Genomic DNA, 21,863 nt, shown 5'->3' with positions numbered 1-21,863 from the left:
AAGAACAATTGATTGATACAGATACAAACATGCATTCACAAAGCTTTTTTTCTCTCCATTTCTAGGAATCAGAAGTAGAGACTTATGATTCCCAGATCAGACTGAGGGATGACACACCAGCCTCCTCCAGTGATGGCTGCAGCTGCTGAAGGGAGGAAAAAGGATGAATATACACAATGTTTGATTGAGGGGGGTGGGACTACAAACATGTACATTCCTACCATTTATATGTCTTCCCATACGTGAGATATCAGATGAAAAATGCAAATCTCCCTGTTTTTCTCTTTGAAGTTTCCCCCCCCAGTTACATCAATTTCAGTCTTTTCACCAAGACAACTGGCTTTGTATTTGATACTCATCAGTCATGCCATAACGTATGTTATGTCACGGAGACATCCAATGCAGATTCTCCCTTATCAACGTGCCTTCCATTTTGGTTGTGTTTTCTGTGCTAGCTCACTGTGTTTGTCATGGCAGTCATAACTACCATTCTTCCTCAAAAGAACTTGGTGTCACATTGTCATTCTCACTTATCTGCACTACTATTGTATTTACTATTAAAGTAGGTTAATACTTACGTACAGCATAATTGCATGAACAATAGAGAATTGGAAGACAGTTTTGAGCTGCTGATTTGAGTGTAGAAATGGGACTCAAGTGTGACAGTAGGTGGGAGAAAGGAGACAACGCTCACTAGGAAATCCATTATGATCAGCAATTTGTGCTGTATCTCTCTAATATGGACAATGCAGTCAGAGGCAAATTCTTGTTATCAAGTCACATTGATTATACAAAACTGGACATCTTATTAGATGCGAGTTGAAATAGCTTTTCCCAGCTAAGATTGTTCAATATGCAGGCCAATATGCACCCTGCTACCATAGATAAGGCAGAACGTCTCTCTCACACACAGACCTTATGTTTTGATATTTTTTAAACCATCCATGTACAGTGGGGAGAACAAGTATTGGATACACTGCCGATTTTACAAAGCATGTAGAGGTCTGTCATTTTTATCATAGGTACACTTCAACTGTGAGAGACGGAATCTAAAACAAAAATCCAGAAAATCACATTGTATGATTTTTAAGTAATTCATTTGCATTTTATTGCATGACATAAGTATTTGATACATCAGAAAAGCAGAACTTAATATTTGGTACGGAAACCTTTGTTTGCAATTACAGAGATCATACGTTTCCTGTAGTTCTTGACCAGGTTTGCACACACTGCAGCAGGGATTTTGGCCCACTCCTCCATACAGACCTTCTCCAGATCCTTCAGGTGTCGGGGCTGTCGCTGGGCAATACGGACTTTCAGCTCCCTCCAAAGATTTTCTATTGGGTTCAGGTTTGGAGACTGGCTAGGCCACTCCAGGACCTTGAGATGCTTCTTACAGAGCCACTCCTTAGTTGCCCTGGCTGTGCGTTTCAGGTCGTTGTCATGCTGGAAGACCCAGCCACGACCCATCTTCAATGCTCTTACTGAGGGAAGGAGGTTGTTGGCCAAGATCTCGCGATACATGGCCCCATCCATCCTCCCCTCAATACGGTGCAGTCGTCCTGTCCCCTTTGCAGAAAAGCATCCCCAAAGAATGATGTTTCCACCTCCATGCTTCACGGTTGGGATGGTGTTCTTGGGGTTGTACTCATCCTTCTTCTTCCTCCAAACARGGCGAGTGGAGTTTAGACCAAAAAGCTCTATTTTTGTCTCATCAGACCACATGACCTTCTCCCATTSKTCCTCTGGATCATCCAGATGGTCATTGGCAAACTTCAGACGGGCCTGGACATGCGCTGGCTTGAGCAGGGGGACCTTGCGTGCGCTGCAGGATTTTAATCCATGACGGCGTAGTGTGTTACTAATGGTTTTCTTTGAGACTGTGGTCCCAGCTCTCTTCAGGTCATTGACCAGGTCCTGCCGTGTAGTTCTGGGCTGATCCCTCACKTTCCTCATGATCATTGATGCCCAACAAGGTGAGATCTTGCATGGAGCCCCTGACCGAGGGTGATTGACCGTCATCTTGAACTTCTTCCATTTTCTAATAATTGCATCAACAGTTGTTGCCTTCTCACCAAGTTGCTTGCCTATTGTCCTGTAGCCCATCCCAGCCTTGTGCAGGTCTACAATTTTAGCCATGATGTCCTTACACAGCTCTCTGGTCTTGGCCATTGTGAAGAGGTTGGAGTCTGTTTGATTGAGTGTGTGGACAGGTGTCTTTTATACAAGTAACGAGTTCAAACAGGTGCAGTTAATACAGGTAATGAGTGGAGAACAGGAGGGCTTCTTAAAGAAAAACTAACAGGTCTGTGAGAGCCGGAATTCTTACTGGTTGGTAGGTCATCAAATACTTATGTCATGCAATAAAATGCAAATTAATTACTTAAAAATCATACAATGTGGTTTTCTGGATTTTTGTTTTAGATTCCGTCTCTCACAGTTGAAGTGTACCTATGATAAAAATTACAGACCTCTACATGCTTTAGGAATGCTGTAGGAAAACCTACAGAATCGGCAGTGTATCAAATACTTGTTCTACCCACTGTATATATACACAAACACAACCATATGCAGGTGCTCATCAAGCCTATATACAAAATGTATAAGGTTGTAAGTAGAAGTTAAATACCCCTATATATTTTATTAAATTGTTAAATAACTTCCTGACAAAGTTGAATAAAAAGGTGCAATTATGACAGCAKTATTTGAGGTAGATTGTGCTTTCTTTCATACTAGGGCTAGGCCTATTGAGTTGTACTGTATTTGGAATTTAGGGAAAAACAGTAACTTTCTTTTTTAATGCTTGTATAAACACAATATTTACAAATCATACAATGGCTGCAAATGGCTGAACAGACAGGCACCACTCACCTTCTTACAGATAGTTTACAGAAAACATACCATCATTCATTTCAAACACATTGCTTATAAATAAGAACTTCCATAATTACTCAGTGTCCTCTTGTAGCGTGATGTAGCAGCCACAGATAACTTTAGACCAACAGTCAAAAGGGATTGGCTCTCATTTCAGTCTTGATTTGATCAAGTGAAAATATCCTATTAATTGAACTGGAATGACTGAAGAAAACAAAGAAAATAATCATTAAGCCAGGCTGTAATCTGGAAGCTTTGCAATAAGACTATAGTCAACAGTTCATTTTATCCCTGTACAATTAAACCTATATAAGGCTGACACTGGGGATTCTCAGCATGAAGTCAATTTACACTGCAGTTCCCCTGCCATAATCTGTTAAAATTGACCCACCGCTCCTCTGGGAATCGCCAGAATACTGTCATGTCAGATAGGTAGGCCCTCAATCCATGTACGATGTGTCCATACCCTCACTGTCTGGGTGAAGCAGTCGCCCGGCCAGGCGTTCAATGTCATCCAGGCTGAGTTGCCGAAGTGAACGTTCATAATCCTTAAAAGAAAGCAGTGTTAATCAATAGCTAGAGAAATATAAAATAATTCATACAGTACAAAAGTAGTTGTAACTACACAGTCTCAGGTGAGAACATTCAGTGAATTATGTACTTCAGCGAAAGTACAGAGGGATGTTTTTGAACACTTCATTGGTAATTATTCTAGCGTAGAAACAGCATTCAATGGGTGTGCATGCAAAGCAGCTTATATACTCCGAAATCAGTATAATGATTTCCTGAGTGTTTTGTTTTTGTTGATGAGCATGATAAGACCTATGGATATGGACCAACAGCTGCCTACTCTTGTTAATGGAAATACTGTACCTTGACAAGCTGTTCTTGCACTTTAGCTGCATCTGCAGGGCTGAAGTGCTTCGCCAGGACAGTGGACAGAGTCTGCCACACCCCACCAACAGCACTGCTACTGCTAGCCATCCCAGTCACACCACTCCTCTCCCCCGCAGGACGAACCACCAAATTTAACTTGGCCTCTGGCCCAATGGAATAATCACTCAATCGGTGTTCATCTGAAAGGAAAATTGACAAAGAGGTGTATAGCTTCGTAATATACATTGAGCATACAAAACATTAAGAACACCTGCTCTTTCCATGACAGACTGACCAGGTGAAAGTTATAATCCCTTCTTAAATCCACTTCAAATCAGTGTAGATGAAGGGGAGGAGACAGATTAAATATTTTTTAAGCCTTGAGACATGGATTGTGTATGTGTGGCATTCAGAGGGTGAATGGGCAAGACCAGGTGTAATGGTGCAGACAGTTTGTGTCAAGAACTGGTTGTCATCAAGGCAAAGGGTGGCTTGCTGCTGAATTTTTCACACAACAGTTTCCTGCATATACCAAGAATGGTCCACCACCCAAAGGACATCCATCCAATTTGACACAACTGTGGGAAGCATTGGCGTCAACATGGGCCAGCATCCCTGTGGACGCTTTCGACACCTTGTCAAGTCCAGGCCCTGATGAATTGAGGCTGCTCTGAGGGAATAAGTGGGGCGTGCAACTCAATATTAGGAAGGTGTTCCTAAAGTTTGGTATACTCAATGTATGTACAGGTATGGATGTTACAAAGAGTATTCAAACATGCAGCGGGTCAATGTGTAACTTGGTAGATTCAGTGACTTGACATCATCATACACAGTTGTCTACAATACCCCAGCTATGTATGATTGTCATATGSCAGAGTCTAGTAAACTGGACTTTTCCTGTTAACTACTAGCTACGGTAGTTGGTGTAGGTACCTGCAAGGGCTTTCCCTTTGTAAAGCAATCGCTGCTGATTTGCAGGTATATTCAGACGTTCAGACACCAGTTCTTTCACAGTGGATACTTTTTCATCTTCTGTGACCTGAAATTGTGACAGATTAAACAACTGACATTTAATATTCGTGACTATATTGATGAGCTACTGCACAATTTATATAATTGAACAAGTCTGCCTGACTTGAACGCGCACTAACGCCCTGAACCAAAACTACAACGTTAGCTAGCTATCTTCACTACTAGTAAGAACAAGAAAGCTACAGTAACTAGTTAGCTAGCTGACACTGCATTTGTAGCCAGCTAGCTATCATTTCATTAAGTTACAGCCCTGCTGTGAACAACATATCTATCAAGACACTCTGTAGCTAACGTTAGCTAGTTACATTTTTTTTAAATACAAATTTCTTTAAAAATGCTAACTAGCTAGTTTCCTAACTGTAACCTGTACTGAAGCCCGTGATGCAGGAAAACAACATTTTCAGCTAAYCTAGCCAAACATTGCCACCGGCTTGGGCTGACTTTTGCTCTGCTTACCTGTACGTTGCACTCCTTTCCTTGAAGTGGTTTTACAGTTAAAATCATTGTATTGACTGTTTAATTAAGAACGATTCGACGTTATTATATCAGGTTTGTTGTTTCTTCAAACAGGCCGAACCTTATCAACAATCCATGTTCTAGTTACTTCCCTACTGCTTTTACTACTCAATATGTGCGTGCTGCCCCCTATTGTGTGGAGTATGTTCGACCGGTCACTTATGGGGCTGGAGAAATGTTACTCTCAAATTCATAGATGGAACCATTGGTGCAAGGATCATTTGTGCATGATGATATATATATATATATTTTAAATGTCATCATGATAATTTTGTTATCGAGAGCATTACACACATGTAATATTATTATTTATGTTATCGAGAGCATTACACAACTGTAATAGTATTTCTTTATAACATTAGGTTATTAGAAATGTTGAACTTGCTCATCAAATTCAGAAAAAAATCCTTAGATATAGCCTTTATGCAATAGGGCTATGTGCACCACGATTCCAATTTGTAATATGATGACATGACATCCACGATTTTACCTACAAGAAACTTTGGAGAACAAACACCCCCTTACTATTGAGCGAGTCATGTAGGCTAATTATGTACGAAAAACACTGAAAGGAGTGTGTCCCGTGTCCCAATTAGGTACGAGAGCAATGTTGGGCGACGCGAGAGAACAGGGAATCTGAGAGCCAAGTGTAGCCTACTGGCGAGAGCGTTCAGGCGTCATCTATCCATAGTCTTTCTGTAGCTACAAACATCTAATCTTCACTGACAGTATTGCAAGTGCCTGTGCTGCACCTGTCCATTCTTTTAAATCGAGCGAAAACAGAATCGAAAACAGTCAGCGACAGATGTGATTCGATTCTTTAAAACTAAAAGATAGTCTATACTGCAGGCATTCGATTCTCAGACTTTCTTGCTGATGTCCTTCTGCTTAGACAGGTAGGTAAGTTATTTTACTTTGTGATTTATAATTGTTTTGCTGTGAAGTTAAAGTTTCATAGCTGAATGCATGTATACTCTTAACAATTTTACATATTTTGTTGCGTACTATGCCTATTATTTCATCAACTGCATCCTTAGTAAGAGATTCGTTTTTGAGCTGTCTTTTCAATCAAAGACAGTCTATTTAGAATGTTCTGAAATGCAACAAATAAAACATTTGCAATGTAACACGCACTCTTAAGTATCTCATAATTCCCTTGCCGATCAGCTCTGCACCGCTCTACAGAGGCAATGGGTACACTTCGAGACTTGCAGTTTGCCCTGCAACTGAAGATTGAGGAGCTTCGCCAGAGGGATACACTCATTGATGAGCTGGAGCTGGAGTTGGATGCCAAGGACGACTTGATTCGGAGGCTGCAGGGTGAACTGGACCGCTACAGGGCAACCATCACTCCCCCAGAGTCTTCTGGAGCTATTGAAGGTAAAACATTATGCAAAAAGTATATCCACATTTCAGGCAATGTTTTTATTTTATGCTCTTATACATCTTATTTATCACATACAGTGCCTTCAGAAAGTATTCACACCCATTTACTTTTTCCACATTTTGTTGTGTAACAGTCTGAAATAAAAATGGATGAATTTGAGATTTTGTGGCACAGGCCTACTTATACAGATTAATTAAAAATGAAAAGTTGAAATGTCTTGAGTCAATAAGTAACCAACCCCTTTGTTATGGCAAACCTAAATAAGTTCAGGAGTAGAACTGTGCCCAACAAGTCACATCATAAGTTGCATGGACTCACTCTGTGTGCAATAATGGGGTTTAACATGGTTTTTGAATGACTACCTCATCTCTGTACTCCACACATACAATTATCTGTATGGTCCCTTAATCGAGCAGTGAATTTTAAACACAGATTCAACCACAAAGACCTGGGAGGTTTTCCGATGCCTCACAAAGAAGGGCACCTATTGGTAGATGTGTACAAAAAAAAAAACAGACATTGAATGTCCCTTTGAGCATGGTGAAGTTATTCATTACACTTTGGATGGTCTATCAATACACCCAGTCACTACAAAGATACAGGCGTCCTTATTAACTCAGTTGCCGGAGAGGAAGGAAACCGATCAGGGATTTCACCATGAGGCCAATGGTGACTTTAAAACAGTTACAGAGTTTAATGGCTGTGATAGGAGAAAACTGAGGATGGATCAACAACATTGTAGTTACTCCAAAGAAGGAAGCCTGTACAGAACTAAAGTAAAACAACAACAAAATTGTCAAAGAAATGTACTTTATGTCCTAAAGACAAAGCATTATGTTTGGGGAAAATCTAATACTTAAAATGGGTGTCTAGTAATGATGAACAACCAACTTGACAGAGCTTGAAGAATAAAACAAATAATAATGTGCAAATATTGTACAATCCAGCTGTGCAAAGCTCTTGGAGACTTACCCAGAAAGACACACAGCTGTAATCACTGCCAAAAGTGATTCTAGCATGTATTGACTCAGGGGTGTGAATTCTTATGTAAATTAGATATTTCATTTTCAATACATTTGCAAAAATGTTTTCAGGTAGTCATTATGGGGTATTGTGTGTAGATGGATGAGAAAATAAGTCAAGGGATATGAATACTTTCTGAAGGCGCTGTATTTCTATATGTGCCGACACAAGATACATTGTATTGAGTGTCTGAATATTATTTTTTATTTTATTTATTTGCCATAGGCAAGTCAGTTAAGAACAAATTCTTATTTACAATGACGGCCTATTTGGGAATATTGGGTTAACTGCCTTGTTCAGGGGCAGAACGACAGACTTTTACCTTGCCAGCTCGGGGATTCGATCCAGCAACGCTCTAACCACTAGGCTACCTGCAAATACTCTACATTTGGCTATTTGTTGTTTTTAGACTTAAATTGTGCTCCTTATATGTTGCACAAAGTAAGTGAGCAGAGAAATATATGTATTTGCCTGTTTTAGGGCATTCTGCACAGTGTGAAGAGATCCAGAGAACCAGAAGAAAGACCATATTGTCAAAGCCCCTCACTCAGGATCCAAGGCAACGTGCTTTGGCCACCCTGAAAAGCTACAACAAAAGCCAACAGTGAGAGAACACACTAAAGACACCGTTAGCCTTGGCAACATTCCCTTTTAACTGTTCCACTTGAGAAATGTGCTCCTAAAGGCCCTTAAGGCTGATCAAGTGGTACCTGCACAGACACAAATGTCAATAAGGATTTTCATTGATTTATACACACTGTATGAAACTTGGCTCAAGGCTTTAGAGCCTTTGTTGTCAAACACTAGCCACAATGAAATTACTTATTGATTGCCTCACACAATCTTTACTCCTTCAGGTCACAGGAGCTGATTCAAACCTCCTTTTTAGAGAATGACTTTCTAAAGAACCTGGAAAGTGGGCAAATCCTGGCTATAATGGACTGTATGTACCCCACCACGGTCAACCAAGGCTGCTGCGTCATTCAAGAGGGAGACAGTGGAACTCTTGCCTATGTTCTAGAAGGTAACAAGTTAAATCAACAGTGGTTTAAAAGTGGTGAGTATAGTGTGGATTGGCAATACAGTCACTTCAAGGTCCAAACCCTGTTGTCTTCTTGAATTTCCATGCATWGCCCCACTCTCAAAAAGAGGACTTAAGTATTCCCAAAGTCCCCAAGGTATAGTAATTGCTCAAGATGTTTTGGTGAATGATTCTTTGAGCACTTGGATCCACAATCTAAGAGCAGGCAGCTCTTGGTCTTTAATGTATGTTGGTTATTCGTTTTTTAAGTTTGCTCAGAGATATGCCCAGTAAATGTTACTCAAGTACACATCTCCCCCCTCCTAATTTCTTCCTCCCTCTGGCTCAAGTTGAGTTGGTATGCTCCTCTGTTAGTGCCGGCACTGCTTTCTGGCGCAATGAGGGGGAATGTTAGAATGACCTGTTTCTGGAAGGAGAGAGGGGGAGATGGTGTTGTGCATGATAAGCGGCATACAAAATGTTTAATGTCAGACAGGGACAGGGCAAGAGGCCCATTCATGATCGGCCCTGGTTTGCAATGCTCATTGATGCTGGAGCTCAGGCATTTCTCCTGCTACCCTCATATCTGATGTGACAGGCAATCGGGCACGGTTGTCCAATTTGCTTTTCTTGTTACCTGAGCCCTAGACTGTTTCTGTTTCTGCTGTGCTGTTGTAGATGAAAGTGTCTCTACCTGACACATGGCATATCTCAGACAGCTGCGTTCATCTGATTGTGTCAGTCACACTCCCTGCACCTGCAGCTGGGAGCTGGGTGAGGGGGGCTGAGCTAACGTGTGGTCACACCTCCTCAGCTGCCACCCTGCTGTTTGTATGGACGCCTCAGACTGCCATCACCATCCTTTACCATCCTCCTCTGAAGGAGATCAAACAGCAACTGCACTGTCATACACACACATAGTCTAACACGCACATGCCAATGCCATAAACACACACATGCAAACATAAACATGCACAAAGGTAAACACATACATGCATACTTAAACACAAGGACGCCACATATTGCTGCAACATCACTGGTGCACTTTGATTTTAAGCATTTGTAATCTGTTGATAACAATATATTCTGTATTTGCTGCATTGTGTATTTGTGTTTTAAATGGGCATTTAACAGAGGGGAAGATGGAGATGACCAAGGATGCCAAGAAGCTTCTCACAATTGAACCAGGAAAAGTGTTTGGAGAATTGGCACTCCTGTACAGCTGCACCTACACCTACACTATATCAGGTACRGGAGCGTTGTGCATGGAGTGCTTGTGTAATGTGGTTGTTCTATTCCTTTTGTAACAACAGCTGAAGTGAATGCAAAACATGTTGTCTTGAAATCCTTTCACAATTTTGCTGTGCTTGGATTGATTTTTCATTGGCCTAAAAAAAGTATTGTTCAAGAGAGCATCGCCATCACAGACCAGCCTATTCATCACAGCTGAGTAGATTTGGTGTCAGATTGGGAATTTCTGTAGAATTTCAAATCAAAATAACTTTTTCAAACACTACATCACAGCTTCAAACACTCCTCTCCTCTGAAATGTGCGGAATAAGAAAACACATTGGCTCATAAATTACCTGACTGCCTAACTCATCTCCTTTCTCAGCTTTCCTGCTATTTATACAATTTTCTTGGAAATGGAAATTAACATACGCACATATGTATAATGATACCAGTATATCAAAACAACACATTTTATTTGGTTATACGTTTTCTCTTTATTGATTTCACTGCACTTTTCCTCATGACTGACCAAATAACCTCTCAACGAGYCCTATTATTGCTCAGTGACTTGCAGTTGATTTTCTCAATGGAAAATTAAATGTGTGCTATCGTCTCTCTACACTGTCTGTGCCCATAGCCCACTGGGAAACGCAGCCACTGCTGCTCACATCTGACCTGCTTTCACAAAGAAATAGGTTGACGGAATGGACAGAATCGGTGCAAATTAAAAAAATCTGTTCATTTCCCCCCCTCTTATAGTGTTTCCTTTGTCATCCTCCTGTCCTCTTTTCCACTGTGCCACCATGTCCATTTTCTCTTTCAGTGCATTGCCGGTTTCCTGTTTAATTGTATAGTACATTTATCTTTCAGTCAATCTCCCTCACCRTATCTGTTCTCACAGCAACGTTTCAATTTATGTTCCTGGCCTTTTCTCTTTCTTCTGTATGCACTCTTCCCAACCCATTCCCTGGTTCTCCTGGCTGACCTGAAATTACTTTTTCCCTTTGTTGCCATCAAAGAACATCAATAAAGCTTTCTATCCTGTAGTCTAAAATCACTGTAACAGTAAGAGGTTTAGGTGAAAAAATGTGTTCCCTGATTTGACATTCATGGTCACACAGGATGTTCTTCCCAGAAAATGGCAAAGAGTATGACATTTAAAAGGGTTAGACTAATATCTGACATTCACATTTTAGACTCAAATATACACGTTACAATTCCCACCAAGTGGGTTAACCCTATTGGCACGATAGGGTGTATGCCTTTTCACGACAGTGACCTGGGTTTGCTTCCCTGCCTGGTTGCCCTGCCGTTTAGTACATTGGTGTCAGAAGTGGGATGGAAGTTGTCGAGACCATCGGAACGCATGGCCAGACACGTGAGGGGGCTGCGGTAGTGATGAAGCACGGGGACGTGCCTTCCCGTTCGAAGGCAGCAGTGTAGTGACCCTTGCTATATGAGCCACGTTAGAATTCCCACCAAGTGGGTTAAACCTATTGGCGCAATGCGTAGGCCAGCGACCCGGGTTCACTTCCCTGCCGTTCGCTGCAATACGTACCATATAAAGATAACAATGGCATGTTGATTTCCCACCGTGCTTTCATTACCAACTTAAATAATGGCATGATTGGGAGGGGAAGGACTAGAAGGATTGGAGTTGTATGGCCAGTACAGGACAGAGGCTCCTGTTCGCACAAAGCCCTGCTGAATCAATTCATCTGGATCATTATTAATTTACAACATCTGTATCAGAGTTCCATTACTGTCTGTGCACAGAACAGACAAAGGAAGAGAGGAAGGCTGCGTGGGGAATGTAATCTAGAATCTGTCCTCCTTATTCTTTTATCCACAACACTTTCAGAGAAAGGAACACAAACACTCAGACATTCCTTTTAAGAGTACAGGAAACATTTATAGTAGTGTTATGTAACTGTGTTTCTAGGAGTAAATTGTTTGTAGAGCCTCGTTTGCAAACCCGGCCTTGACATCTATTTATAGAGATGAAAATGTTGTGAAATAGAAGACATTTGCTAAGTCCCCTAGCCTTACATTGTAATGCAACAGAGGGTACTATCTATAATACTAACATAAACTGTAAGGGTAAGAATTTAAATTTCCACTCAACACACATACGGTATACTCACAGAATACAGAATACATTCATCCGTAAAGAGATTTCTGTTTCTTCCTACCACTGCTCTTGACATTGTGTGATTTGGAAGATCTTCTTTACCATTCCCTGTCTTTCTCTGCAGCCCTAAAAAACAGCATGTTGTGGGTTATTGACCGGCAGAGCTTTCAGACCATCATGGTGCAGAGTGGCCTCAGCAGACTGGCCCAGTTCAGAGAGCTCCTCTGCAGGTCAATACCACCCTCATCACTACACAAGGAAAATACATATCTGTGTAAAATTTAAAATACATATTTGTGTAGAATTGACACTAATCTACAATCTACGCGACTATAGTAGAACAGTTCAAATGTAATATGTTGTGAGTCAGTCGTTCTGCTGTTTGTGTGTTTGTCTGGCTGCAGAGTACCCTTCCTGCGCTCGCTGCCAGAGGATGTGCTCATGAAAGTGTCTGATATTCTGGAAGAGGTACAGAACATGAATCTATTATACACATTCACTCCTCAGATTCACTAACACAACATGCTATAGAAAAGCCATGTTCCACAAACAGAATCTAGCTAGCTAATGATTTTTGTATGTCTTCCAAATAATAATTACCCATCTGCTATGCATTCTCTGACAGTTTACAGGTATATTTGCATTGCATTGGTGGCCTAATCAGGTTGGCACACAGACCAAAATATCTGTGTTGATTGGTTGGTGATGTACTCATGCCAAGATTCTCAACATCTCACATGCTACATATCCCTTCTCCCCCTGCCGTCATACTGCTACTTATTTCTAACTCCCGTCGCTCATTTTCCCACCTATCCACCATCTCTCACCTGTCTGTCTCAACAGAGTCGCTACAGTGAAGGTGATTATATTATTCGCCAGGGTGCAACAGGGGACACGTTCTACATCATCAGTAGTGGCCAGGTAAGGATGAGGATGGCTGAACCTTACCTTGAACTCAATAAACAAGCTTCAACTAGTGGAGGACAGAAATAGGCATCTGCAGGGGTTAGTCTGACACAACAACTGTACGGGCACAGATGGTGCTAATTAATCCGTGCATCGCCACATTTCAAAGATGGCATGAAAGAGACAAGACAGATAAGCAGTCTCTACCCCTCTATCTGCTTCCCGACCTAGGTGAAGGTGACAGAGAACAAGTCAGCCAATGAAGAGGCAGTACTCCTGTCAACTCTCTCTGAGGGCCATTGGTTTGGAGAGAAAGCACTGAGGGGGTGAGAAACTGTAATACATCATGTGCTTTTATCCAAAGGTCTGTTATACAGCAGCTTACATTCGTACACATTACATGGCTTGATATACATTGACATACTAGCTCTCTCGTATCACAAATCTCAATAACCACTAGACAGTTGTAGTTACAGAGTAATAGAACATACATACATTATACTATATGTATAATTCAGCTATTACTAAGCAAACGTTGCCAAGTTTGATTGACGGAATCATCTGGGGAACGAGACATACTCTCCCCATGTGATTGCATTTTGCTCATCATGTTGTCCCTCATAATCAACTACAATCAATAGGACAGTGTGAGCTAGTGACAATATGCAAATTAATAATGAAACTATCGAGGTCAATGGATTCGAGAAAATGATAGTAATAAAAGCAACACAGGGTCTTACAGATTTCAAGAGAATATTCTGAGCGATAACATTTTCTGTCTGCATGGTGTCAGTACTGTTGTCATTTATTGCAATGCCATTTTGATAACCTTTCAATTACAAACCTTTTGTTCGATTTCCAGAGAGGATGTGCGGACAGTGAATGTAATTGCTGCTGGTGATGTCACATGCCTGGTTGTGGATAGAGAGTAAGTGATTTGTTTAGACTATGGCATGATTATTTGAGAATGTTGTACATTCTGCTTCAATCTTATTTGTAGAATATGTAGTACAGATCTCCAAAATGCACACAATGCCCCACCACAGTGACCCCCAAGCACACAGTGCCAGTATAGTTTTTATAAGCCACTTTGTTATGATGTGAAAATTGTTAAAAATGTTTTAAGTGACCTGAGATCATATCATCTCTCATCAGGTCTTTCAAAAAGATCATAGGTTTGGTAGAGGACAGTCATAATGTGCACAAGAGCAGCGAACTCAAAGCCCAGTAAGTAGCAACTGAAACTATAGGTAACACTTTCCAGCCAACAGGTATATTGCGTTAGTATTTGTTATAAGCATGGTATAAACCTTTATAATGTCTTATCATAAGGCTTACATGTTTTGTCTCTCTAGCTCGCTGCTTATATTTTAATGAGCCTTGATCCAAATGAACCATTTTTATGGATTTAACCTTTATTTAGAACAAGTAAAGCAACATTGGCTAATTCATATTTTCCACGTGAGCAGGTCAGAGGAAGATGCAGCTCTCCTATCCAACGCGTCTCTCAGAGATTTCCAGGTCATCTGTAACCTAGGAGAGGGAGAAACCGGTCATTCAGAGCTGGTGAGTTGTTTCAAGTTTTATTATTAGTATGTACGGGATATGCATGGAATACATCATCCAAGGAATGCTTACTTGCAGGTGCCTTCTTGACAATGCAACAACAATAAAAAAGAATAAAAGATAAGAATACAAACAAAAAGTAAATGGCAGTAGAATAGAATAAACATTTTAGCATAAGTATTATAAAGGAAGGCACAATTTATAGTCCAATATTTACACGTGTATTGGGGAAGGGGGACAGTGTATAAACTGAGCCGTATAATAAGAGTCTGTTAGCAGCAGTTGTGTGTGTGTGTGTGTGTAGCATGATTGTATATGCGTGTGTGTATGTCTGTCTGGGTGTGTGCATGACTGAGGGCATGTGTGCTAAGGTGCGGAGAGTCAGAGCAGATGGTCAGTCGAGTTCAAGTGTTCAGCAGTCTGATGGCTTGTAGATAGAAACTGTCTCTGAACCTGTTGGTATCAGACCTCATGCTCCGATACCGTCTGTCCAACGGTAAGGGAGATAACAGTTCATGGCTGGGGTTTGTGGGGCCCTTGATGATGCTGTGTGACTTCCTCAGGCACCGTTTCAAGTAGATGTCCTGGATGGCTGGGAGTACGGTCCCAGTGATGTACTGGGCTGTCTTCACCACTCGCAGGAGGGGCTCTCAATGGTGCAGCGGTAGTATTTGGAAAGAATTTCTTCAGCCACCTTAAGAAGTAGAGACTCTGTTGTGCCCTCTTGACAAGAATGGTGGTGGTGTTGGTCCATGACAAGTCCTCTGTGATGTGGACGCAGAGGAACTTAAAACTCGTGACTCTCTCTACTGCAGTCCTGTTGATGTGGATCAGGTCAACAATCAACTCCTTTGTTTTTTTGACGTTGAGGTCTTTATCATGTCACCATAATGCCAGTTCACTTACCTCCACCCCATAGGGTGACTTGTCGTTGTTGGTTATCAGCAAACTTGATGATAGAGTTGGTGTCGTGCAAAGCCACGCAGTTGTGGGTGAACAGGGAATACAGCAGAGGACTGAGTACACACCTGGGGGGGCCCTGTGTTAAGAGAGTGTAATCACTTGGTCCTCCGGAGCAGTGAGAGTATTCCTGGATGGTTGGGTATTGTCTGCCTCGAAGCGAGCATAGAATGTGTTAAGCTTGTCTGTGAGGGAGGCTTCGGTGGGCAACGTACAGCTGGAGTTGCCATTGTGACGCGAGTCTGAGTTGTCGACCATCAATTCAAGTTTGAGTCTGTATTGTCATTTTGCTTCCCGAATGTATTGAGCTCGTACCTGCTTGTCTTGTACGCGCTGTGCACAACCGAGTCATCGGGGTTCGTTCTGCTGACATTGAATGCTGAAATGCGGGCTCTCAGCATTGTACGGATATCGCCGTTCATCCATGGTTTTTGGTTGGGGTATGTCCAGATTATTATTGTGGGTACAACATCATCAACACATATCCTAATGAAGCCTGTGACTGACGATGTATATTAATGTTGATGGATGAGTCCTGGGTGGATGAATCTTTGAACATATTCCAAACATTCTCAAAACAATCCTGCAGCATTGAGTCTGCCTCCTCTGTCCAGCGCCTCACTATTCTCTGTGTTGGTGACTCCCTCTTGAGTTCCTGCTTGTAGGAATACCGATGTGGTCTAATTGGCCGAAGTTGGGAGTAAGTAGTGGGTCAAGCTTGAAACTGTGTCAGTAAATCCCAGTGCATTATTGTCTGGTTTCCATGTTGCTTTTAATGGATTAACCTACATGTTGAGGTTTTTGCATTCCTTCTAGGTACAGCTTAAGACCAACATCAACTGCCCGTTCACCATGAGGGTGTTGAGGAAGCATCAGATCCTAAGCACTGCTCAACAGGAGTGCATCCTGAGGGAAAGACACATCCTCATGGCAGCTCATAGTCCATTCATCGTCAGGTGTGCTGTGCACCCAACCACCAGCCAAACATACCTAGGCCGGGATTCAATCCTATCGCGGGTTATAGGCATTGCGGCTTAGGCAATGTTCCCACGTTCGCGGAGATCCCATTCACTGTATAAACGCTGCATATATCGGCTCAATTGTTTTTTTTTAACTCAATGCCTATCACCTGTGATCGGACTGAATCCTTGCACTAATCTTAGATTGGTTAACTCACTATATGCTTATCAACTGGACAACACCTGTCTTCTTTGCCACTCCTAGGTTACACCGTACCTTCCGAGATGCAAAGTGCCTGTACATGCTGACAGAAGCTTGTTTAGGTGGTGAGCTCTGGAATCTACTGAAAGACAGGTAACTTCACTACTGTCTACTACATGTTGTTTTTGTATATTTTACAGTATGGATTTTATAACTGAATTGATAGCATTGGAATTCTTATTTTTAGGGCACAACATCAATATGTCCCACATTCTAATCACTATTGTGCTCTTGCTCCTACATTTCAGAGGCTCGTTTGATGACAGTAGCACACGTTTTTACACTGCCTGTGTTGTTGAGGCCCTTATCTTCCTGCACCAAAACAGTATCACATACAGGGATCTGAAGCCTGAGAATGTAGTTCTGGACCAGCGTGGATATGCCAAAGTGGTAACATGAGCTCCTTTCACTGCATTTCAAACCCACACAAGATGGAGAGGGGTACAAAATTGTCAATTTTGCACAAGGTTACACAAAGAAATACAGTACTTTCAAAGGTTACATTTACAGTGCATTCGGAAAGTATTCAGACCCCTAGACTTTTTCCACATTTTGTTACGTTACAGCCTTATTCTAAAATTGATTGATTAGGGGGGGGGGGACTATTTAATCTACACACAATACCTGGCCACTCTACCATCAGGGAGGTGACCAAGAACCTGATGGTCTCTCTGACAGAGGTCCAGAATTCATCTGTGGAGATGGGAGAACCTTCCAGAAGGACAACCATCTCTGCAGCACGCCACCAATCAGGCCCTAATGGTAGAGTGGCCCACTTGGAGTTTGCCAAAAGACACCTAAAGACTCTCAAACCATGAGAAACAAGATTCTCTGGTCTGATGAAACCAAGATTGAACTCTTTGGCCTGAATGCCAAGCGTCACATCTGGAGGAAACCTGGCACCATCCCTACGGTGAAGCATGGTGTTGGCAGCATCATGCTGTGGGGATGTTTTTCAGCTGCAGGGACTGGGAGACTAGTGAGGATCGAGGGAAAGATGAACGGAGCAAAGTACAGAGATCCTTGATGAAAACCTGCTCCATAGCGCTCAGGACCTCAGACTGGGGCGAAGGTTCACCTTCCAACAGGACAACGACCCTAAGCACACAGCCAACACAACGCAGAAGTGGCTTCTCTGAATGTCCTTGAGTAGACCCAGTCAGAGCCAGGGCTTGAACCCGATCGAACATCTCTGGAAAGACCTGAAAATAGCTGTGCAGCGACACTCCCCATCCGACCTGACGGAGCTTGAGAGGATCTGCAGAGAATAATGGGAGAAACTTCCCAAATACAGGCGTGCCAAGCTTGTAGCGTCATACCCAAGAAGACACAAGGCTGTAATCGCTGCCAAAGGTGCTTCAACAAAGAACTGAGTAAAGGGTCTAAATACTTATGTAAATGTCATATTTCCGTTTGTTTTGTTTTTATACATTTTCAAAAAATTCTAAAAACCAGTTTTTGCTTTGTCATTATGGGGTATTGTGTGTAGATTGATGAAGGAAAGGAACAATATAATACATTTTAGAATAAGGCTGTAACGTAACAAAATGGGGGAAAAAATCAAGGAGTCTGAATAATCTATGGAGAATATCACTTTGGAAAATATATGTTATGGATCCATTGAGATACTGAACATCCATATTCATGACTTGACTGTGCTACTATTCCTAGGTGGGGTTTGGTTGTGCTAAGAATGTGGGCTTGGGTAAGAAAACGTGGACGTTCTGTGGCACACCTGACTATGTGGCCCCTGAGATAATCCTGAACAAGGGGCACAGTGTGTCTGCAGATCTCTGGTCTCTAGGCGTCTTCGTGTTTGAACTGCTGAGTGGAAGGTGCGATTATAAGACAGTCCAATTCTCTCCAGAGCTCCAGTTTTTTGTTCTTGTCTCTGTCAGTCATTCTCGTAGATGTCTCTTCCCAATCTTTACCTTTCTAGTCTCCCATTCTGTGGCCCTGATCCTATGAAGACTTTCACAGCCACCATCCGTGGGATTGACCTGGTTGAATTCCCAAAAACCATCAGTAAGAGTGCCTCAAGCCTGATCAAGAAGCTCTGCAGGTGTGACACATTTAGCAATGACTGAAAACAGACATTCATTGTATCACACTTCCTCAGCTATTAGTTGTGTGTCATGATGACGCTCTGTCCTGGTCTCTCAGGAACAACCCTGCAGAGAGACTGGGGAACCAGAGAAACGGGGCCAAGGACATCCAGAAGCACAAGTAAGATGAAAGGCTGAGATGAAAACATCAGACTGTGTGACTGTCATCTATATAGCAGCAGCTTATAGTCTGTTATCTTGTTCTTTCTTTCAGGTGGTTTGAAGGTTTCAACTGGGAAGGACTTCGCAAAGGCACTTTGTCTCCCCCAATCATACCGAAAGTAAGTACTTGGCAGAGCTACAGTTGAAGTCGGAAGTTTACATACACCTTAGCCAAATACATTTAAACTCAGTTTTTCACAATTCCTGACATTTAATCGTAGTAAAGATTCCCTGTTTTAGGTCAATTAGGAACACCACTTTATTTTAAGAATGTGAAATGTCAGAATAATAGTAGAGAGAATGATTTATTTCAGCTTTTATTTCTTTCATCACATTCCCAGTGGGTCAGAGGTTTACATACACTCATTAGTATTTGGTAGCATTGCCTTTAAATTGTTTAACTTGGGTCAAACGTTTCGGGTAACCTTCCACAAGCTTCCCGCAATAAGTTGGGTGAATTTTGGCGGAATCCTAACTGGCCTAAGACAGGGAATTTTTGCTAGGATTAAATGTCAGGAATTGTGAAAAACTGAGTTTAAATGTATTTGGCTAAGGTATATGTAAACTTCCGACTTCAACTCTATATAGTACCAGTCAAAAGTTTGGACACACCTACTCATTCCAGGGATTTCCTTTATTTTTACTATTTTTTACATTGTAGAATAATAGTGAAGACATCAAAACTATGAAATAACACATATGGAATCATGTAGTAACTAAAAAAGTGTTAAACAAATAAAAATATTTTATATTTGAGATTCTTCAAAGTATAGCTACCCTTTGCCTTGATGACAGCTTTGCACACTCTTGGCATTTTCTCAACCAGCTTCATGAGGTAGTCACCTGGAATGCATTTCAATTAACAGGTGTGCCTTGTTAAAAGTTAATTTGTGGAATTTCTTTCCTTAATGCGTTTGAGCCAATCAGTTGTGTTGTGACAAGCTAGGGGTGTTATACAGAAGATAGCCCTATTTGGTAATAGACCAAGTCCATATAATGGTAAGAACAGCTCAAATAAGCAAAGAGAAACGACAGTCCATCATTACTTTAAGACATGAAGGTCAGTCAATCTGGAAAATGTCAAGAACTTTTAAAGTTTCTTCAAGTGCAGTTGCAAAAACCATCAAGCGCTATGATGAAACTGGCTCTCATGAAGATCGCCACAGGAAAGGAAGACCCAGAGTTACCTCTGCTGCAGAGGATAAGTTCATTACAGTTATCAGCCTCAGAAATTGCTGCCCAAATAAACGCTTCACAGAATTTAAGTTACAGACACATCTCAACATCAACTGTTCAGAGGAGACTGCGTGAATCAGGCCTTCGTGGTCGAATTGCTGCAAGGAACCACTACTAAAGGACACCAACAATAAGAAGAGACTTGCTTGGGCCAAGAAACACGAGCAATGCACATTAGACAGGTGGAAATCTGTCCTTTGATCTAATGAGTCCATATTTGAGATTTTTGGTTCCAACCGCCGTGTCTTTTTTAGACGCAGAGTAGGTGAATGGATGATCTCCACATGTGTGGTTCCCACTGTGAAGCATGTTGGAGGAGGTGTGATGGTGTGGGGGTGCTTTGCTGGTGACACTGTCTGTGATTTATTTCGAATTCAAGGCACACTTAACCAGCATGGCTACCACAGCATTCTGCAGCATTAGTGGGACTATCATTTGTTTTTCAACAGGACAATAACCCAACACACCTCCAGGCTGTGTAAGGGCTATGTGACTAAGAAGGAGAGTGATGGAGTGCTGCATCAGATGACCTGGCCTCCACAATCACCCGACCTCAACCCAATTGAGATGGTTTGGGATGAGTTGGACCACAGAGTGAAGGAAAAGCAGCCAACAAGTGCTCAACATATGTGGGAACTCCTTCAAGACTGCTGGAAAAGCATTCCAGGTGAAGCTGTTTGAGAGAATGCCAAGAGTGTGCAAAGCTGTCATCAAGGGTGGTTGCTTTGAAGAATCTAAAATATTTTTGATTCCATATGTGTTATTTCATAGTTTTGATGTCTTCACTATTAATCTACAATGTCAACAATAGTAAAAAGAATAAAACCCTTGAATGAGTAGGTGTGTCCAAACTTTTGACTGGTACTATAATAATCAGAAGTTGACTATATATATACTTGCATATTGTATTTTACCCTTAGAAATATTATTTTTTCAGTTCATCAGTCACTTGGAGGACAGCAAATTGGACCCCTTCACTGACATCCTTGAGGACTCACCAGCTGTTGAGGACTCAGACTGGGACATAGATTTCTGATTGAACAATATAATGCTGATCTGGGTTGAATCCTACACATGATATGATACGAAAATAGTTTTTGGTACTGGAAATAAATTAAACCGAAGAGACAGAGCAATGGAATGCCATTGTGTTCAGCATTCTTTTATTTCAACTGGTTAGAATATTTTGTAATTCCATATTTTGTGAACTAGCAAAGAAGTAAATGTTGATAGCTGTTCCTGTATTATCATGTGATATTTCTTACTTTGTATTATTGTTTTACCAAAAGTGTTATGTAGGCATTTTCAATTCATAAACCTATGAGTCAACATCTGAATATTTGGAATTAAATAAACAAACAAATAATAATCTGAGCTTTATCATGTAATTGCATTCAATAACTGGTTGTTAAATCATAGGGTGTTTTAAAGCACTTTAATTAATACATATTTTTTAATCACCTCCAGCATTTTTTTGTTTTTTTTTGTTGAAGTGCTTTACTAATTCAATAGCTTTTTTTCTCTCATGATCATTTATTTCAAGAGCAATAGAATAGCTGCAGACCTCATCTCTCAGGCCCATCATCTCTCAGGCCCCTCTCTATACTGCCACGT

The 21,863-nt window shown here is 41.4% G+C and overlaps 2 protein-coding genes across 3 annotated transcripts; one reads left to right on the top strand and one right to left on the bottom strand.

The window, feature by feature from the left end:
* Positions 1-2,779: 2,779 nt before the first annotated feature.
* Positions 2,780-5,410, bottom strand: LOC111975139 (ubiquitin-like protein 4A-A). 2 transcript variants are annotated; one of them, XM_024003328.2, is made up of 5 exons: positions 5,239-5,410; positions 4,684-4,789; positions 3,748-3,950; positions 3,266-3,422; positions 2,780-3,078 (listed from the first exon to the last, which is right to left on the bottom strand). In XM_024003328.2, the coding sequence occupies exons 1-4, from the start codon at positions 5,284-5,286 to the stop codon at positions 3,315-3,317; spliced, it is 465 nt and encodes a 154-aa protein (XP_023859096.1). In that variant the 5' UTR covers positions 5,287-5,410; the 3' UTR covers positions 2,780-3,078; positions 3,266-3,314. The 2 variants fall into 2 exon arrangements, with proteins under 2 accessions (XP_023859096.1, XP_023859095.1); XM_024003327.2 differs by having other exon boundaries at positions 2,780-3,422.
* Positions 5,411-5,913: 503 nt separating this feature from the next.
* On the top strand, positions 5,914-21,602 carry LOC111973804 (cGMP-dependent protein kinase 1). Its single transcript, XM_024001216.1, has 20 exons — positions 5,914-6,194; positions 6,466-6,678; positions 8,189-8,312; positions 8,566-8,732; positions 9,864-9,977; positions 12,218-12,323; positions 12,498-12,561; positions 12,937-13,014; positions 13,231-13,325; positions 13,862-13,927; positions 14,155-14,226; positions 14,469-14,565; positions 16,342-16,481; positions 16,750-16,839; positions 16,995-17,136; positions 18,418-18,581; positions 18,686-18,808; positions 18,910-18,972; positions 19,066-19,132; positions 21,187-21,602. Exons 2-20 carry the CDS (start codon positions 6,489-6,491, stop codon positions 21,283-21,285), a joined length of 2,061 nt encoding a protein of 686 aa, XP_023856984.1. The 5' UTR covers positions 5,914-6,194; positions 6,466-6,488; the 3' UTR covers positions 21,286-21,602.
* The last annotated feature ends 261 nt before the right edge of the window (positions 21,603-21,863 follow it).

The sequence above is a fragment of the Salvelinus sp. IW2-2015 genome, linkage group LG15 (assembly GCF_002910315.2).
Source record: "Salvelinus sp. IW2-2015 linkage group LG15, ASM291031v2, whole genome shotgun sequence".
NCBI classification, from domain to species: domain Eukaryota; kingdom Metazoa; phylum Chordata; class Actinopteri; order Salmoniformes; family Salmonidae; genus Salvelinus; species Salvelinus sp. IW2-2015.
The sequence above is the reverse complement of the archived record's forward strand: the minus strand, read 5'-3'. Positions and strand labels throughout refer to the sequence as shown.